Source organism: Poecile atricapillus, chromosome 1 (genome assembly GCF_030490865.1).
Source record: "Poecile atricapillus isolate bPoeAtr1 chromosome 1, bPoeAtr1.hap1, whole genome shotgun sequence".
NCBI classification, from domain to species: Eukaryota; Metazoa; Chordata; class Aves; order Passeriformes; family Paridae; genus Poecile; species Poecile atricapillus.
The window spans coordinates 60,022,799-60,043,649 of NC_081249.1; the positions used below are offsets into that span (position 1 = coordinate 60,022,799).

At 39.0% G+C, this 20,851-nt stretch overlaps 1 protein-coding gene across 3 annotated transcripts in view; it reads left to right on the forward strand.

The window, feature by feature from the left end:
- Positions 1-401: 401 nt before the first annotated feature.
- AKAP11 (A-kinase anchoring protein 11) overlaps positions 402-20,851 on the forward strand; it is a 43,255-nt gene continuing 22,805 nt past the window's right edge. For all 3 annotated transcript variants that reach the window (XM_058838990.1, XM_058839000.1, XM_058839007.1), the window contains exons 1-6: positions 402-803; positions 8,481-8,588; positions 14,091-14,207; positions 17,685-17,732; positions 19,139-19,273; positions 20,182-20,446. In XM_058838990.1, the coding sequence (XP_058694973.1) occupies positions 8,529-8,588; positions 14,091-14,207; positions 17,685-17,732; positions 19,139-19,273; positions 20,182-20,446 (625 nt within the window). In that variant the 5' untranslated portion in view covers positions 402-803; positions 8,481-8,528. The remainder of the gene's footprint in view (positions 804-8,480; positions 8,589-14,090; positions 14,208-17,684; positions 17,733-19,138; positions 19,274-20,181; positions 20,447-20,851) is intronic.

Here is a 20,851-nt window from a genome sequence, read left to right on the forward strand (position 1 = left end):
CGGGGCTTTGCCAGGGCCGCGCCCGGTCACTCCCCGCGAGGAGGGGCAGGGGCAGGGAAAGGGACAGGGACAGGAGCAGGGAAAAGGACAGGGACAGGAGCAGGGAAAGGGGCAGGGAAAGGGACAGGGAAAGGGACAGGGACAGGGGCAGGAGCAGGAGCAGGGGCAGGGGCAGGGGCAGGGAACACAAGGCTCCTCCGCGGGGCGTAACCAGCACGGGCCCTGCGCGCGCTCCGCCGCCGCGGCTGCTTCCGGGGCGGCCGCCGTTTTCCCGCCAATGGGAGCGCGCGGCGGCGGCGGCGGCGGGGGCGGAGCTGGGCGGGAAGCGTCGCGAGAGCGGGGGCGGGGCGGGGCGGGGCCGGAGGGGGCGGGGCCCGCGGCGGCCGGGCTGGGGCGGGGGCGGCGGGTCCGGTCGGGCGCTGCGGGGCGGCTCCGCTGCGGGGCCATGGCCGCGGGCGGCGGGCGCTGAGGAGGCGGTGGCGGCGGCGGTCGTCGTGGCCACAGCCACAGCCACAGGTACGGAGCGCCCGCTCTTCATCCCACCCCCTCCGGCCGCTCCCCCACGGGCCGCCCTGCTGGGGAGCTCGGGCGCAGGGCGGGGCGCCGCCGGCCTGTCAGTTGGGGCTCGCTGCCACAGGTGGCCCGGGGGCTCCCGGGGAGGCGCGGGGAGGCGCATCCTCCGCCGCCCTTCCCAGGGAAGGTTCCTCTGGGGCAGCGCAGCTCCCGCGGGCCCCACCGGTCACCTGGAGGGGGCCGGGGACGAGGCCGGGGCCCCCTGGACCGCAGCGCGGGGGTGACCCGAGGTGAGGGGGAGTAGCGCGGCGCTTCGGCTCCGGGACCGAGCGTGCGGGGTTCGCGATCGCGGGTCCCCGCGCTGCCCCCGTGGGCCAGGTCTGTCCGTCCGCAGTCTCAGCTGGGGACTGACTGACTGACTCGTGCTGGTGCAGTCGTGCTCGGTGCACGGAGGCTTCGTGAGTTTACGTTCCCTCCTGCGTTGTTTGGGTTGTGGTCGGTGCGCACGGGTTAAGTAAGTTCAGCCTGTTCTCAACATTTCGCTGTGAAAGTGTCTCCTCGCCTTCTCTCCCTCCCGCCGCTCGTCCTCCTCCCAGTTCCTCTTCTCCCTCAAGGGACGACGAACAAGGGGGGGGTTCCTCCTTTGCTTTCTTGGCTCTTTTGAGGGACTTTCTTTTCCTTATTACAACCAAAGTGCTTTTCTCTGGTTTTCAAAAAAAAAAAAAAAATCCAATATGCAAAAGGGAAAGAAAATGGTTGATCCGAACTGTATTTGAAGATAAAGCTTTCTCATCTCTGATGTATTGCCAGAGTGAGATAGGGAGGAAAAAAATCCCGCTTACATTGTATCTGGAAAAGATCAGTGATACTGAAATAGATGGTAACAATGCTTAAAATTTATCTAGGTTACACTTGGGAAGAGTCTTACATAGCTTCATGTTTGTAAGATTATTTCAGTATTGTACAGTTAGACTTTATCGACAGATACCACCTATATTTAATTAATCCTGAGAACTAAACAAAGTACTCTCTGGTGAAATTTTCTCTAGGTGGGAATAAGTTTTCTTGAGAAAATGCTGCAGCTTAGAAAATAATAGCCCCATCTTACTTGGTATGGTTCTGTTATGTACAAAATACAGAACAGTCTGAAGTACAGAAATTTACGGTTAATTGCATAAGCCACAAAATCCAGACCAATGGATATCCCCAGTGGATACATCAAGTAACATTTTTTTCCCAGGAAGTGTTTGAGAATTGAGATCCAGGACTGGGCGGGGGAAGCTGTGGATGATAACTTGCTAGTGATGATCTAAGAAAAGAAAATGATTGATTCTTTTGAAATTGCTACTTCCATGTGACAGAAATACAATATAAGAGAATTAAAACCAAGCGAGAAAAAGAGGACCCAGCCTGTCATTAATGCTCATTTGCTCCTGTGGGTCTCGCTGCGGTTAAGACAGCTTGTGTATCATACCTGGACTTTTTCAAGACTGCTGACCTGATCAGTAAACTGATAAATCATTAGAAATGAGAAATGGAGAAGGATCCATTAGACTGTTCTGCCTGCTTGTCAGTGTAGACTTTCTTAATTTGGTTTTCACTAGCAATTGTTTGGTCAGGTTATAAATACATATGAAGGACAACCAGGGAATCAGGTCTAATCAATATGGATTTACAAAAGGAAGGTTCTGCTTGACCAATCTGTTTTCCTATGACAAAGTGACCCACTTAGATGAGGGAAAGGTGGCTGTGGATGGTGTCTATCTTGCCTTCATTAAGTGTTTGACACCATCTCTTACAGCATCCTCCTTTGAAAACCTGGCTGCTCATAGCTTGGATGGGAGTACTCTTCAGTGGATGAAAAACTGGCTGTATGTCTGGGCCAAGAGAGTGGTGGTGAATGGAGCTAAACCCTGCTGGAAGCCCATCACTTGTGGTGTCCCCAGGGGTCAGTTCTGGGGAGAGTCCTGTTTAACATCTTTATTGATGATCTGGACATGGGGATTGAGTGCACCCTCAGCACATTTGTTGACAGCACCAAGTTGGATGGGAGTCTTGATCTGATTGAGAGTAGGAGGGCTCTACATGGAGACCTGGACAGGCTGCATCAATGGGCTGAGGCCAGTGGTATGAGGTTCAGCAAGGCCAAGTGCTGGGTTTTGCACTCGGGTCACAACAACCCCACTCCATGCTGCAGGCTGGGGGAAGAGTGTCTGTAAAGCTGTAGAAAGGGACTTGAGGGTTCTGGTTGACAGTGGCTGAACATGAGCCAGCTGTGCCCAGGTGGCCAAGAAGGCCGATGGTATCCTGGTTGGTATCAACAATACTGATACCAGTGTGGCCAGCAAGAGCAGGGCAGGGATTGTCCCCCTGTAATTGGCACTGATAAGGCTACACATCAAATCCTGTGTTCAGTTTTGGGCCCCTCACTTCAAAAAGGTCACTGAGACACTGAAGGACATCTAGAGATGGGCAACAAGTCTCATGAAATGTGTAGAACACATCTTATGGGGAGTGGCTGAGGATGCTTAGCCTGAAATAGAGGAGGCTTTGGGGAGACCTCATTACTTTCCATAACCACCTGAAAGAAGGATGTAGTGAGGTGCGGGACAGTCTCTTCTGCCATGCTGGCAGTGGGAGGACCAGAGGAGGTGGATGGTTGGACTACATAATCTTGTAGGCCTCTTCCAACCTTGATGATTTTATGATTCTAGGGTATTTTTAATGATTCTTAAGGTATTTTTAAATTTCGTATTTGGAATGAATAATTCAAAACTCAGTGTTTCATTAAGCCTGGCTTTTGCAAATCATCATCAGAGTTCTCTAGGCTGATTCAGGTCTGTGCACTGAAGACAAAAAAAAAAGTACTTTTTCTTTAAAAGAAAGATGTCTCTTTTTGCTCTATTACTACTAAAAATGCCTTTTAAAAACATAATATAGATTATTTTTTTAATCATAATTTTCATTTATTCATAATTTATTTTCATTGCCTAGAATCTCTTATTTGAAATTTAATTTTAATAAGGTCATATTACATATATTTTAAATTTATTGTTCAAACTTGTCATAACATGTATGTGTTTAACATAGGTGTGCACATGTCCACATATGCCCTATAGCAGTTGAAGAGATTTACTCAGCAAATTTACAGAAAAAATACAGTTTCTGTTTTTCTACCAGCTAAGGTTTTTCAATACACACTGATTTAAAGTAAATTTAAACATGGGATAGACTTACAGAAAGAGATTAAATCCATGGCAAATTTCTTGTTGGATTCCCTTAAGCTGATTATTTAATTTTGCTCCTTACATGTATTCAAACAAGGATACATGTATATGGAAAAGTGAGCTAAATGCTTGTTACATGCTCTGATGAGAAGAGTATTCTTCAGCAAATCATTGGAAAAAATGGGTTTATAAATTTATAGAGTTCTTTGGGCTAGAAGGGACCTTTTAAAGGCCATCTAGTCCAATTACCCTACAGAGAGCGGGAACATCTACAGCTAGATCAGGTTGCTCAGAGCTCGGTCCAGCCTAACCTTGAATGTTTCTAGGGATGGGGCACCTACAACCTCCAGACAGCCTGCGTCAATGCCTCACCACCCTCACTGTACCTAATCTAAATTTCTTGTATCTAATCTAAACCTACCTTCTTCTAGTTTAAAGCCATTCCTCCTTGTTCTGTTACAACTGGTGCTGCTAAAAAGTTTGTCCCTGTCATTCATATAAGCTCCATTTAAATACTGAAAGGCTTCTGTAAGGTCTTCCCAGAGCCTTCTCTGGGCTGAACAACTCCCACTGTCCCATTCTGTCTTCATAGCAGAGGTGCTCCATCCCTCTCATCATTTTTATGACCCTGCTTTGGACCTGCTCCAGCAAATCCATGTGTTTCCTGTGCTGAGGACCCCAGAGCTGGATGCCACTCTGCAGGTGGGGTTTCACCAAAGCAAAGAATCACCCTGCTGGCTTTCTCCTGCAGCCCAGGATGTGGTCGGCTTTTTGGGTTGTACTCACACATTGCTGGGTCATGTCCACCTTCTTGTCCACCACCACCTCCCAAGTCATTCTTCTCAGGGCTGCTCTTAATCGGTTCATTCTACAGCTTGTGCTGACACTGGAAATTTTCCCAATTCAGGTGCAGAACCTTGAGTGTGGTCTTGTTGAACCTGATGACCTTCATATGGACCCACTGCTTGAGCTTCTCCAGGTCCTTCTGGATAGTATCCCATCTCTCACGCATGTCAACCGCACCACTCTGCTTGGTGTTTTCCGCAAGTTTCCTGAGGGTGCACTTGATTCACATGGTCCATGTCATTAATGAATATACTGAATAACACTGGTCCTGCTGCAAACTGCTAAGGGACACCACCTGTCACCAGTGTCCATCTGGACCTTGAGTTGTTGTCTGCTCTCTTCTGGATGGGTCCATCCAACTAGTTTCTTATCCAATGAACATTCCACCCATCGAATCCATATCTCTCCAATTAGGAAAGAAGGATGTTTTGGGGGATTGTGTCAAAAGCCTTATGGATGTCTAGATAGAGGACATCTGTAGCTCTTTCCTTGTCCATTGATGCAATCACCCCATCACAGAAGGCCACTGGGCTGGTCAGGCAGAACTTGTCCTTGGTGACACTGTGCTGGCTGTCCTCAGTCACCTCCCTGTCTCCATGTGTGGAGAAGCACAGCTTCTAGGGGCATCTGTTCCATGATCTTCTCAGGCACAGAGGTGAGACTGACAGGTCAGTAGTTCCCAGGATCTGCCTTTCTGCCCTTTATTAAGGTGGGTACAATGTTTCTCATTTTCCAGTCACCTGAAGGCCATGACTTTTCAGATATGATAGAGCGACTTGATAACTACATCAGCCGATTCTCTCAGAACTCTGGGATGTGACTTGACAGTCATATACACTTACGTACATTCAGGTTCCTCACGTGGTCACAAACCTCATCTTCTCTTTGCTCTCCCAATCTGTTCTCTGGAGAGGTGTGGGAAAAGGGATTGCCAGTGAAGACTGAGGCAAAAAAGTTGAGTACCTTAGCCATCTCTTCTGTTACTACCAGTTTGCTAGTTGTGTTCATTGGTGGGAGTGCATTTTCTTTGAATTTCTCTCTGACATACCTGTACAAGCCCTTCTTATTCTTTGATGCCTTGCCAAGTTCAGCTTCAGCTTCACCTTGGCCTTCTCTCCTCATCCCTGCAAAACTGGGCAGTGTCCTTGTACGCTTCCCAGAATACCTGTCCCTGCTTCCGCTGCCTGTTCGTCTACTTGCCCTGTAGTTTGAGCTCAGCTGCTCTTAGTGTGGTCTCAACTCAGCAATTTTAGTCTTATGCCTTCCTTTTCTGATTTCTTACACCCAAGGATTGGTAACTCTTTGGCCTTATGGAAAGTATCCTTAAAGATCTGCCAGCTCTATCCTGCTCCCATATCTCTGAGGACAGTTTCCCAGGGGTTCCTATGGATTTAGCTGCTTTAACAGCCAGAAATGTGCTATTCCAAAACTTAGGATCCTGAACGTACTCTTTGCCTGTTCCATGTCCCTCAGGGCTGCAAACACCACCAGTGTGTGACTCCTATGGCCCAGGCTTTCACCAATCTTGTCGTCACTGACTACCTCACATAGGCTGGTGGCTAACAGGTCCAGTGTTGCGTCCCCTCTGATCAGGATTGTCTATTATGTGTCTTAGGAAGCTATCCTCCGTGCATTCCAGGAGTCCCCTCCTGAAATAGCTTGCTGTGTTACTTTTTCAGTAGATATTGGGGTGATTGAAGGCTTCCAGCAGGATAAGAGCTTGTGAGTGAGATGCCTCCCATAGCTGGCGCAAGAAGGCTTCCTCAGTAGGCTTCCCTGGATTAACCACAAGGTTCTCTCAATGCCTTGTTTTGTTTCTTTTGTCAGTGTGCTTTCAGCCTGCTCATGGCTGTTCTTCAGAGACAGCTCTTCACACTCTATCCATTTCTTGTTGTAGAGGACAACATTCAGCCACTCCTTCCTAGCCTGTCCCTTCTTAACAGCCTGAACCCATCCACAGCCACACTCCAGCTGTGGGATTTTTCCCTCCAAGTTCCAGGAATGGCAACTAAGTTGTAGCTTCCTAGCAGCACAGCGACTTCCAACTCCTCTTGCCTATGGTGTGTGCATTTAAGGTGATACAACTTGCTAAAAAGGTAAGGATGGTGTGGGTGTTTCTAAATTAGTTGTGTGATCAATTTTTTCCATTTGTTTGTCTGATGATACTTAGTAACAGAAAAGTCCTGTTCTTCTTACATGTGATGTTTCTGCCATTTTTTCCCTTTTTTGAGTTAACAATAGGAGGAAATTAAATTTAATAGTCCAATTCAATATCCAGAAGTAAAAGCAATTTTAAACGGTAGGTTTAATTTATGCAAATGATCTATTTCCAGGCTGTTTTTGTTGTCAGTACTTTCACTTCCTTTTCAGTTAGTGTTAATGTTTGTGTACTTCTCACATGACTGGACCATTGTATTGAAAATGGTTAATAATTTCACATCCGAAAATATAGAGCTGGTGTACCTGTGTGAAAACCCAACTTTTTGTATAGATTGCTTTTCTTATGACAAGGAGTGTCTTAAGAGTATTTCCCCAATATGGTTTGGATTTTTACTGAATTAGCCATTTAAGATAGAGCAGTAGGGACAGGTGAAACGAATTTCTTTTTATTGACAGATAATATTTTGTGAATTTTTTCTTTTAAACACGTGAGTTTTAGCAGAAGCATTGTTGTGTTTAGTCTTCTAGCCATAGCTTACTGAGAAATTAATTTTTTGTTTGTATATATTATATACATAGTCTGTGGTCATGCACCTCTCTACTTCATGTAATTGTTTTAATTTTCCAAACTTGAGATAAGCTGTGGTCTAGAATTGAAAATGTTGCAGTTTATTTGCCTAAGTGTAACTTATTTTCTAAGATTCTAGCTATTTCATCTTTGTGAAGGAAAGCAGAAATCAAAGTGAAATGCAAATAGATATACCTAATAATAACCTCTTGCTATTATATTCTTCAAGAAGTTTTACTTTTAGAGGTAGAGAAAGATGAAGAATAGTTGATGACACTGCTGATCTTCTTATTTAAATGACTTATACTCAAGAACAAACCCATATAAAATTTTATTTCCTATGTAAAGGTTAAATATGTGCTTGAGATGAGATTGACAGAACGAGTCTGGTCAATTGTGTGAAGACCCATTCTCTGATGTCATGGTGTTTATTTTCTTTATCTTTGCAATCATTTTTACATATACTTGCTTCTTGCCTGGTTCATTTTATATAGTCTAGGAGTTCTTTTACCTGATTAAATTGTGTGACCATGGGAAAACAGGAAGTATTAAAACTTCCATAGAACTTAAAAGCTCACCACATGCTTTCTGTCTTTATTAAAACTTGGTTGCCTATTTTGTTGGATGCAAAGATGAATGAAGCAAACTGGATCCATTGCTACTGGTTAAAGAGGGAAACTTGAAGAAAATACCCTCTGTTTTTTTATCTTCTTGTTGTTAGAATTAGGATAAATAAGGGCAGCTGACTCGAGCAGAAACCCTTGTGACCTACTCAGTTGAGGGTGCTGGTAAAAGCATGTGGTTTGCTGTGTTTTGCCAGCAGAGACTGGGCTACCCAGAGGGGAATCAGGGGTCAAGAGTGATGATATGAGTGACAGTGAAACAATATTTAATGTAATGTTCCTCCCCACCCCCAATGCAGCCTTGAAAGTCTAGTTAAACGTTACTGCTAAGTTCTGCATTTCATGCCTGGTTTTGAAGGTCATTAAGGCAGTACTTTTTTAAAGGCAGCTGTCAGTATGGATGGTGTGCTGTTTAATCTTTTCCAGTTTAAAAATGCTTTTTAATTATTTTTATTGGTTCTTGTTTTGTCTATTTGCATTTTTAGAGTGGATGTGAACTAAATGGATAAACATAAAATAATCAAATATAAATGTTTTTTGTAGGAATTTTTGAGCTGACGTCTTTCATCAAATACCAAAATTGATAAGATCATGGACATGTATGCCAGGGCTCAGGGCAATCGCATGAAATCAAGAATATCTGTTGAAAAGGTAATTATCTGTATTTAAATAAAAAAAGTATTTTAGAGCTTTTCGATTTAATAATGAAGCAAGTAAATTGATTTATTTGGGTTTTTTGTGTTTTTTTTTTTTTCCTATGTTTTAATTTTGGTTGTTTGAAATTTCAAGGAGGCAAAGAAATCGTTTTTGCTTTGCATTTAGGTATATTTAGCGTAATTGAACTGCGAGACAGCATAATTTAAGGAAGGGGTGCTTTTGTCTTTCAAGATGTTCGGATAAAATTGTGATGTATTAATTTCCTAGAATTCACCTTGTTTATTAAAATATAGCTTTTATTTTAGAGCAGATTTTTTGAGTTTATATGTAATAAATTAAAATATGACTATATAGTCTTATTGAAATCTGCGAAGCCTGTGTTAGTACTTGTAACATCTTCATCTTTACATCTTGGTGCCTGGTCTGGTTTATCCTTGTGTTTGCATGAACATTTAGGAAGTGCCTTGGTGAAAAAGAAAATATGTTTAGCACTTGCAAAGGATATTAGTGGGGATTTCTAATATTAAATTAAGTTTATTTATTTTTTTAAATTTTGTCACTTGAATTTGGAGAATGTAAATACTGTTCCTAAAATTTTCTTGCAACTTCTATAGGCACTAAATGAAATGAAATGAAATGAAAGTTGCAGTTTATCCTGAAAGATTTATTTATCTAATCATATTTCTCTAGGTAGTTGAACACAGATGAGTAATTTTCTATGTCTTTTTTGGTTATTAATAACTTTCTTATTGCAAGTTGCTGCAACAGTAAGAGGAGAAACTGAGCAAGAAAGCATCCTGTCAAGTAAAAATTGCATTATTGTATTTCAAGAGCAGATTTTGTTGTTTTAAAGAAACAGTGTCTGTAGTGTATGTCCTGTTCGAAGGCAGAGGAAAGCGTTAGGAGACAGACAGGCAGGTAGCCAGTTGTTCCAGGTCCTGACACGGATTGTTCACTATTAAGCAATTTGTAATAATCTTTCACTTTAAGACACATGGTATAAAACTTGTATTTTATTGGTTTATGAGAACTCTTCAGCTCAAATAGAGATCTTCACTACAGTCAAGTAATTTTGCATCCTTAAACTGAACATAAACTTACTTTTAAAGAACTTCTAAAATCTGCCCTTTATTTCTTTTCTTGTTTCAATTTACTAAACAAAACAAATACCACCCTCGCTGCCCAGGTTATGGGTTACAGAAGCATCTTTCTAATAATGACAGTGACCAGTCATTCCTCACTGATTGTAATAGTTGCTTAAAATACCACCTCTGTGAACTGCTTCATTAATTGCTATTAAACATTCTGGACTGTGTGGTTCTAGACAAAATAATTCAACTCTTCTTGCAGAATTCTGCATTTTCCTGCAGCCAGACTCCATTGTTTTGATCTGTGGCTGCCTCCTCTTGATGTTTACCTGTGAGATGTTTATTTAGATTATGGTGTGGAACTTTCATTCTCATAGAGCCAGGCAATAGGGTGGTCAGAACTTCACTGTGTTTCACCTTCTGTTGATTTACAGAAGATTGCAGTCTGATTCCTGTCCTCTTTGTAATACTTTGTCACAGCTAACAGGAATTGTTGCAGTAGTAGCTCTTAAAAAGTCAGTGCACAGTTTTGGTATGCATATTTAAAGCTTTAGTTTCTATTTTTACGAAAGTACCTCAGAATTTTCAGTCCCTTTAAATTTTACAGCAGATGAAATCAGGAAGAGCTGCTTTGTTACTTAGGAGCAGAGGAAGTGTGGCCATCCAGCACTGCTCTTCATTTCACTAGAGATTGTGGCATCTTATAGGTTGTTGGAAATATTAGAAAACAGTTGGTTTTCAAAACATTTAATGAGATCAAATATCTACTCCAATGTACTGTGATGGTTGATAATTCTTCTTGACTAGCTGGAACACTGCAAATCTTTGAATTGCTCAGTTGAGCTAGAGGTGTGACAAGGATTTCCACTGTTTACATCTGAGCAGTATTTTTGGTTTTCCCCTGGCACAACTTAGTAAATTTGAAATCTGTGCTTGTGAATGAAATAGGATTTCTTGCAAGAATTTATGTGAGGAAAGAATACCAAGTCCTAGAGGCCTAGCAAGTATAGCTTTATAGATTGCTTTGGTGTTTTTTGCCCGTATATTAAAGTACATTGAAAATGTACTAGTTATGAAAAAAAATGACATTCTTTCATTGAAGATGACCTCTTGTCCTTACCTAAACTTGCTAGTTTTCAGCTTTTAATGTAATTCCATCTCCTAGTTCAGGATTGTGAGAGAACTTGTGTCATTGTCTGTTGCATAGGAAGATTTCTCTGAAATTGGGTCCAGTCCTCTGCTGTCACAAGCACAATTTTGATAAGGATAAGAATATAAAAAAGTTACTAAATATAGCCTCTTAGTTAATGAGGGCTTTAAAACACCTACCCCCAAACTTACTGCTGATTTTGTCTTTTTGAAGCACACTGTGGTAATTACTGAGACTTAGGAATTTCAGGCTGAAGCTCCTCACAGCAAATTTATACCTGTTTGTTCATGGATATCTTTATTCTTCTGCTTAAATAATTTCTTTTCTTTTGCTGATGTTCATCCTTTGTATTTTTTTTACAATTGGTGATCTGTCCTCTGTTAGCCTTGGTTTTTGGAAACTGTGTAAACTAAGGTTTTAGTCTGCTTCTGTATGAAAGCCTCTGTATTCCAGTGATTATCCTTCATAGTCCTACTTTCTGTGCTTGTTGTGAGTTAATCTTCTTTTTACATGTGGATAATACTGTATGTGCAATTACACAGGATGTCCTTCTCAGTGACTCTGATGTCAGTTCTTTCACTAAAGGATGCATGTTTGCTATTTTCAGTGCAGTATCGTATTGACCATTCATTCATTGCGATGCCATGATCAAGAAGTCAAAGTTTTTTATTTCTTGTGAATTTGCAATTCAATTTTAAAGCTTGCTTTTAGTTTTTGAGGACATAACTTTGTGTTTCATATGGTTGTTTTTTAAAACACTCATGCTGAGCAAGTTCTTCCTGTACGGTTTGCTGTTCTCCTTCTTAGCTGATGACACCTGCTTACTTCAAATTATCAACTGTCTTCATTTCGTATTTACTTTTTTTTGCTCATTAAATTTATTAATGATGATGGTGCTTGATATCATTTGCAAGATAAATTTTGAAGAAATTGCTTACTGACCTATATAAACTATTCTCAAAACTCCCCCTTTGTTATGTCCATCCAGGCAAAGTCTTCATTTCCAAAACAAGCTCTTTTAGTAAATTCTGTCTCTATCTGGTTTTGTTAACTGTTAATATATTTAAGTGATCTACAGAAGTCCAGATAGATGAAATTTTTTCTTCTGTGTATGTTTCTGTTAATTTATATATTTTCACATTTTTGGGGTTTTTTTATATTAATTAATATGATCTGCCAAACAATGTACCTTCATTCCTCCTCTTTTTAGCTATGGATATTTTATCTCTTCAGTTGCATAGTGCCACCATGGGCTACCAGACCTGCATATAGTCTTGTATGCTGGTCCTCCCAGACCTTAGGGAGATTTTTCCAGTTGTTTCATCTTTTTTTTTCTTCAACTTAATATTCTCCAAAATGTTGAGTTGTCCTTCACCTCAGTAGTTCATCATACCATACTCTGGTTCTTAGTTACCCATTCTGCCTTTCAAATGTTAACTAGGGAAAGGTACTTTTTTATAAATAAGGTGCGTGTAATAGTTTGTAGCTTTAGAAAAGCCAACTAGAGAATAACAATGATCCCTTCTCAAATTGGAGCACTATCAGATTGCAAAAAAATAGCAGGTCATGTTTTTTTTCTCCCCTAATTACTATTTTGAACGTTGTTACTGATTAAATTATTGTAGAAGCTGAAAATGAGACATTTCAACATGCTTGTTTGGCTTCACAAATTACTTTTGTACAAGATGAATGAAGGAATTACTGGGGAACAGTCTTTGAACAACAATTGGTATTGCAGCCTCCTGTAAATCTGAAAGATCCAGAGAATTAGAGAAAGGCATTGACAGAATTCTTTGGAAAGTAGAAAGTGGGAGCAAATTGTAGCAAAACATATGTGGGCGAGGGAATAGATAAAAGTGGAAATTAGGTGAACGCTTCATTAATTTATTTCAAATGACCCAATAACTGCCTAAAATACCTTGAGAAATAGTTTAGCTGTTACTTTTCTATAAAAGTTACTGTTTTGACTTTTTAGTGTTACTTGACCTTGGCTGTCAGTGTGACAGTCTGAGCCTTGTTGGCTAGCATTCTGAAATGTATTTTGGCAATTTCAAAGATCCCAAAGTTCTGTTTTGCTTTTGTCTGTTCATTCTAGAAGTGCCTTCCTAATTTTGTGTTGCCCTGAGCACAACCACAGTGATATTGCTCTAATAATTAGGCTTTCAACATAGTAGTATTTGATACTGATTTTTATACAGAGAAAAAATAAAATCTTTCTTGAGGTTTAACTGTAATATGTAAGATCACTTTTTCTTATAAATGGATGTGGAAGTACCAGAAATACAAAACATTCTCTGTCCAAATTTGACTATCTAGCACTTGTGCTATTGTTTGAGAAGCTAGGAAAATTTGAAATACCTTGTCATAAATTGGACACATTGGTTTCTCATGCCATTTTTAACAGGGCAGTCTTACAAAGAATAATTACTGGGTTAATAATTTTTAACCATCGATATTCTTACTTGTCTTCTTAACCTTCCAATTTGCTAGAGAAGATGAAAAATTTAAATTAAAGAAAGATTGCTGGGTTCCTAAAACAACTGAGAGGATATTTTCTTTTTTACAAGCTGAGCGAATCAGTTTTTATTGTTCTGTATTCTTATTTGCCTTCATAGTGTTGATTCTTTTGTTCTGCTATGCTTTGTTACAATGGGAGAAAGTCTTGGATTCTTCAGCCTTTTTTAGTCATCCCTGGCTGCTTGCATGTCACCATAAGTGTAATTACAAGAAATGTTACAAGAAGTATTTACATGGAATTAAATCGCAGTTGTTTTATGTTCATGGAGTGGGAAAGAGTGTATGTGGATTTACTTGGGTGTTTTAGTTTGTTTGTTTTCTTCCCCTCTGACTTTTGAATCCACCTCCATTACTTTTCTTGCCTAAAATTGCTTTTCATCCTATTTAAGGAAAAACTGATGGAAAAGTTCCATATACAGGGTGCAATGCAAGGAATAAATGGGATTTGGATTTCTTGGATTCATCTGTTCTTTTTTCCTTTGTGTTCTCATATTTCCTTTTTTTTTAAATATAGAATGTGAAACTATTTTGGAATAAAAGTATTGCTTGAAGAAAATGTACCTGCTTCAGTTTCATGTCTTGAAGTAAATTTAAACTTCAAACCTGGTGATTTATGTACAAACTAATTTGAAATAATAATCAGAGTAGCAAAACTTGTGGGGAGCAGCAAATAGATGGATGGAGCATGTATCTGAAACTGAACATGCATTTTTTCTTAAATTTTTTTTCACTGTTTTTCAGAGTTTTGGTGAAAGTATCCTGCACTCAATGAAGTCACTGCTACACAGCAGGAAAGAGTTATGCAGTGTATCAGCAGAGGAATGCTTAAATCGTGAAGAACAAGATTATTTTATTGAGGTTTGCTGTAATGTTCCCACTTATATGTATTTTGTGGCTACGATTGAAAACGACATCTCTTGAAGCAGTATGGAAAGCTGCAGGATAGTAAATAGGAACAATGCTGCAAGTTACTGGCCTTCAAATCTATGCCCCCTATTGTCATTCCTGAATTTAGTCACTGAAGTCTTACAAAGGCTGTGACATTTCAAGGTGACATTTCTCTGCTTTGGAGGATTTGTGAAACTTGAAAACCAAAGTGTGTAAATAGATGACTTGGGTGTACTGCATTTGTGAGCACTGCATCAAGGTTGTATAGATGGTATCCTAACAAAGGAGCAGAACATTTTGATTCAGGTCTGAAGAAAAAAACTGAACCCTCAGAATTGCAGGTCTGGACTTTATGAAAAAGCTTGAAAGCTGGACAAGGTCTGGAGAGCAGCAGACCTGACAGAATGTGGGATTATCTAGTTAAATCTCAAGCTGTAAAGAGGAATTACTAGAACTGTTTGAATTACAAGCCTAACAACTTCCCCCAAAGGGAAAAGAAAAAAGTAAAAGCAAGGTGTACCATGTAACTTGTATTATGGGTTTTATGAGACTCCTAATTTGTAGTTGACAGATCTGACAAGGAGCTCTGACAGGGACAGGCTGACCTGAACAGGCCATGCAGTGGAGCTGACATAGAGAGAATTGAAGCAAAGACAACTGAGGAAGTGGTTAGGGAATACTGATAATTGCACGAGCAGTAACAAGAGGCTGATTGATGTGTTAGGGTTGCCTGGATAACACCAGAGGTTGTGTGTGTAACTGAGTGGATACAGTCATGGGTTGAGACATTTGGGGAGCAGGTAAGAAACTGAATTTGCGAAGGATGAAAGCTATGACAGATTAACGTAAGGATGAAGAGCTATGCGATGGAGGTGTGAGCAAAACCTTGTCTTTATCTGATCAGGCAGCCCATGCTTTAGAATCTATGAAGGTTTTTTTGTCCTGTAGAAAATACCTGACAAATAGCTGGGAACATGTTTTATATGCCTGCAGTGATGATCCCTGTGGAGAAAGATAGCTGACTATATTTAGTTACTTTATGAGATCAAGCAATTAAGAGCCCTCTGGTTGAAATATAAGAGGGTCAATATCCTGTCACAGAACAGGTATTTTTTCCCTAGGAAAATACAGGAAAAGATTCTTACATGGACGATGATGTTAGAAAAACTCAGACTTGAGAAAACCAGAATTTAGGTTTTCCTGTACTATTTCCTTTGTACCCATGGTGTAAGCCTTCGAATACAGTGTCTCATACACTTATTTTTAGTTTAAAGGCAGGATTTGTGTTACTGATGTCCTTTGTATTTCCTTGGCCTACTCCCCAATAACTTTTGAACTGATGTACTAACTTCGGACATATTCAAGGTGTTAAAAGGTGATTTTTTTTTTCTGTGAATACTGGGATTTGACCACAATAAAGAGATCCAGATTAGCCTTGTCATCACGGCAAAAATAGACAGACTCAGTAGTGTTGTGGTCCCTTTGACAGCTGTCTGCTGATCTCAGTGTAATATTGCCCTTCATAGCTATGACTCCTGCTCACTGCCCTGTCTTTCACAACGGGTTATCCCATGGGAGAAGATAAGGGATCATTATCTTGAGGAAGAGGAAGAGACATGTAAGAAGACAAAAAATAAACACTCATTAAAAAACCGAAGCAAAACTGCCAAAAAAACCCCCAAAATTAACAAACTCTAGATCCTCTCAAAATCTTCTTTAGAGAACTAGTTTATTTCCCAGGTAGTTTAAATTGTTTGATATTTTTCCACTTCTGTGGAGGAATTCAGTTCATATTGTACGTACTGTACAGATAAAAAAGTGTAGAAGTTGAAGAATGTCTTGCAGGTGTTGTGCAGATGAATTGTGTAGGAGTAGAAGAGAAGGTGTAGGAGTTGAAGAGTAACATTGCTCAAATAGGATTGTTTCACAGTTAACACAGTGAATATGATGCTGCAGATGTGTCATTTATCTGGAACCATTTGGAATGCTACAGAGAAGCATTATTTCCTTTATGATCTTGTCATACCTGACATAAGGATAAGTGGATGTAAGCAGGAAGATAATAACTGGAAGCATAAGATCTTTTTCCTAGCATGAAATCCAGCTCCTGAAATAAACAAGACAGAATTTTTCATAGTATGATTTCAGTTGAAAATAACATTTGGGGTTTGTTTTTTACTCACACATTGAAAGGACGTATTCAAAACACAAATACCGTTCAGAATAGAATTCTGGCCATTTGTTTTTTCTAGCTCTGTACTTAAAGAGATTCTCTGTATATACAAGCAGGTAGCTGAACAAGTTAATAATATATCAATATAAACATGGTGGTGTTCTTTGGAGTAGCTGGAGTAGCTGCTGCAAATTTATGACTTATAGCTTAAAAATCAGTCTGTTATATAGTGCTCTGAAGACGTGGAACCCAAACCATATAAAACTAAATTTCAATCATCAGTGGAAGTATTTAGTCTTTGTCCTTTATTCCATATCTACAAAATGGAAGCAAAAATTAAATTTTATATTCCGACACCCTTGTTTTGAAAATAAATGTCTTGGTGATTTTTTTTTTTTTTTGGTATGCAGATGGCCTATTGGTTTGTTGTTTGGGAAATAGTAAATGAGAACTAAGGAAATCTGGCATTTGAAACAAAGTTTGAGCAGTGACTGACTCTCTTCAGTCTGTGTTGAATGGTACAAAACACCTGTAGACAAAAGAGGGGGGCAATATGTGATAAAATATCTCCCTTGTCCACAAGCGCAAAAACCTGAGATAAAACTGATATTTCTGCATACTCAAGGTTTCTGAGCCTGACAAGACTTTTTTTTTTTTTTTTTTTTTTTTTTTTTTTGGTAGGTTGACTATTTGAATTCTTTTATGTTAGTGTTTTAGTGTTTGCTTACTTGGCAAAGGCATGCAAACATGTGGCTTAAGTAATCTGTTGTGTTTTGGCCTTAGGCTAATCAATTTACATGGTAAATTGCGTAGTGTGTTGGCATTATGCTTTATTCAGTATATCCAAATGTGTAACAGTTTATCAGCATAGACGGATTTCAGACTGGAACTGTTTTTGCCCAGCCTGAAGCAAGGATGGATGAGCACTGATCTTTGCAAAATCGTCTTTATTTTAACAAATGTAATGAGGCTTGTATGTGTTGCTCTGTATATAGCAGACACTAGAATAAATCCCGTGTAGTGAGTTTTAAATGTTGGCTGTGCTCTTCAGTCTGGTCTGACCTTTCTCAAGTCAAATCGTATAACATTACCATTCTTTATGTATGACTGTGCAGTACTGTTTGAGCAAGCTGTGCTGCCCTAAGGTATGGTTTTTGTGGCAGTAGAATACAGCTTTAACTTCAAGTCTGCTGAGTTTTTAACTCTTAAATATCTGCAGGAAACAAAAACCCATTTTTACTGTACTTGACTGTACTCATGTATTTATTTTACAGATTACGTTTATCGGTTTTGTGGAAGAGATGGGTACCGCTCACTTGCAGGTAAAGTATATATCTAAACTGGAAAATTTCTTCTAAGTAGCACCTCATTTTTTAAATGTAGGAAATTTGGTGTTCAAGAAATGGAATAGAAGTATCTTAGTATTTAGAAGCCTAAATTTCAAATGTCAATGAAAGGTTGAAAAATAATTATTTTAATATGATAATCAGTGTTTATATATATTTACAATGTTACCTGGGTCAGTCTTTGTACTAGGATGTGCTGGAACAACTTAAATGCAGTGGGAGAGGATGTTTGGGTGGGAGGAGTGTTTGGGTGGGAAGGGCCTCGGTTGTGTTTTTTGTGGGTGCTTTTTTTGTTTGTTTGTTTTTGTTGTTAAAAATTTGTGTGTATCAGTATTTTGGTTTGTTATCTTACACTTAGTTGTGTTGTACTTAGTGATATGGTGCAGTTGTATGTGTGAAATTAAATTTTACTGGTCTGACCTCTAGCTGTGAATTGCTGGTGGAGGTTTAGGAGTCAGTGTTATGGTTATGTCTCAAGATGTTATTCTGGAGATTTAGATAAGGAAATATTATTTTAAAAGGTGTAGTGTAGCAAACTACGAGAGTTATGATGTGCGATTTTCATAAGTTAAAGGTTTAGTCTTTCTGTGCAATTTACATATCAGTATAATTCATAACACATGTTCACAGTAAAATTCCATGTTTCTACTCTGTCTAGATCTTTGTAGAGATTGCTTGTAATAAATAGTTTGCTGATGTTTTCAAGTGTAAAACAGAAGCTCTGAATCCATTTGTGTTCCATATTAGATCAATGTTGCTAATTCTTCAAATTATAATACTAGATGTTCTTTCAAGTATGGGTGAGAACTGTTTGACCATTTAGCATTAGATGGAATTTAGAGACAGTTGGACAGAACGTATTTGTGGAGATTTGCTTTGAACTACAGGGATAGATAGTGTTTGGACTGTTGAAAAAGAAAATTGTAACTCTTTCATAGGCCTTTTTGTATTAGATAAATCTAAAGGTTGCCAGGGTCATGTTAAAGAAGTGCCTTGCTCATGTTTTTGTGATAGGGAGCTAGAACACTGTTCCAATAAAGCACAAAGAACATGTAGAGATCCATTGAGAACCATCATTAGCTGAGGTCAGTGTAGCTGGGTATTTTGTAGGACATGCAGCTGCTTTTCAGCACATTCAGGGTTCTGCTTTATGACTTTTAGGCATCTTCCAAGTATGGACTGAATTAAATCTTGCTTGCACAAGCTTTATATCACAGTTTGAGAGAGTAAGTGGAGGATAGAGTAAGAAGTAGGGAAGAAAAGAAAAACTTTACCAGAATTAGTAGATGTTAGGATTTAAGGGAGGTATAAAATCAATCCCACTGTCATTTGCATGCTATTTTTTTGATTTTGTATTCTCAATGTTTTCTATTTAAAATCAGGTGTTGTCAGCTGTTTCTGTAGAGCTTCCAGATGTTCTGAAATCGCTCCAGTTGCACAAACTAAAAGAAAACGAGGCCATATTTCTAAAAGACATAAAGAAATCCTTGGCAAAACCTTATGTCATGAAAAATCAGGTAAAATTTTTGTGTCTTCTTGCATGTCAGCAGCATTACATTTTGCCTTCTAAAGAGTTTAGTCTTCTTATTTATTGTTTTTATTGTTAAATTATAATTAATATAAATTAGATAAATATAAATTATGTATATTTAATTATAATTATGATTATTACCTAGTTTTGGTTTTGGGCCATCTAGCCACAATAGTATTAACATTGTATTTCTGTTGTGTCATGAAAATGAACTGTGCTGTATTGTTTACAGAAAAGACTTAACAAGTATTTAATTACAGTGCTGATCCCATGCTTCTGCTAGGCTATAGTCCCCTTCACTGGCAATTTGGATAGAATATGAAATTTGTCAGCTTACCTATCTTTGCTCTGCACAGATAGCTTTCATCTTCAGTGGACTTTTTTTGTTGAAACAGAGATGCCCAAAATTCAGGGAATGTCTGGTGCTCATAAAACTCAGTGATCACTTTTCCTAAATAAAAAATAAAAATGTAAATGATATAATTTCCATTATTTTTATCTCTATATTGTTTCCATTATTACCATGCTAGTTGTATTCATTCCAAGCACAAATATTGCATATAAGATTAAAGGTACCTTGAAGAAATAGATATCCTATAAACTGAAATATTATACAGCATAAACATGCTCTGAAATACTGTGATCCTCCACAAATTTTTAACAGGAATTCTTGGATACATGTTATCATAGTTGTGTTACATTATTGCAATGATTTATTCAGAATGCAGACCTTATAAAAATGAGTAAATCATTTTAGCTATCACTCCGCACAAACTGTTAAATTAATTTTCTTGTATTTAAAATATTTTAAAAGTATTTACTCTTCATAAAAATGCATTGAAGGAATCCCTTGAAGATTGCTGTGTTTGTTTTCTCGTTCCTCTCTTTTTCAAGAATCAGCTTCCTGAAGTGTTTTGTGTGATGAGACTGTCTCCTTCGTTCCCAAGGATCAAAGTTGATTATATATTTACCTTGCTAAGCAAGTATACCACAGGCATAAGATATGCAGTGGAAATAAACTCTTCACAAAAACATCAAACAGAGACAACCCATGGAGAAGATGATGACACCAATCAGTCAGTTTCTTCAATTGAGGATGATTTTGTCACTGCTTTTGAACACTTAGATGAAGATGAACCATCAAAGATATTAGGTGCTGGTAAGTTTCTGCACACTTGTTGAAATTGGTATTTGAAAATTCGACTGTTGGGATTGAATAAGAAAATAAATGTAAATAAATTGTAATTTTTTTTACATTAATCATGATTTGTAAAGGGATATTATGCAATTGAAAAATTTATTTTTTGCTCTTTTCAGAACAGCTTACCAACTCATAAACCGAAGATTTTAATTCCAGTGTCAGATGAATATCAAATTAAATCTTGTCCTACTTTGTGTGCTAAAAAATTAGATTTGTATAATAGGATTTAAAGAAAAGGAAAGATTGCTTTAATTATGAAAGATGAGCTAGCATTGTGCAATAATACTAAGCCCAGAAGCTGCCACTAAAATCTGTCCAGTTTGCTGTAGTTCTGTGGAAATTCTTGGTTCTGGAGCAATCTCT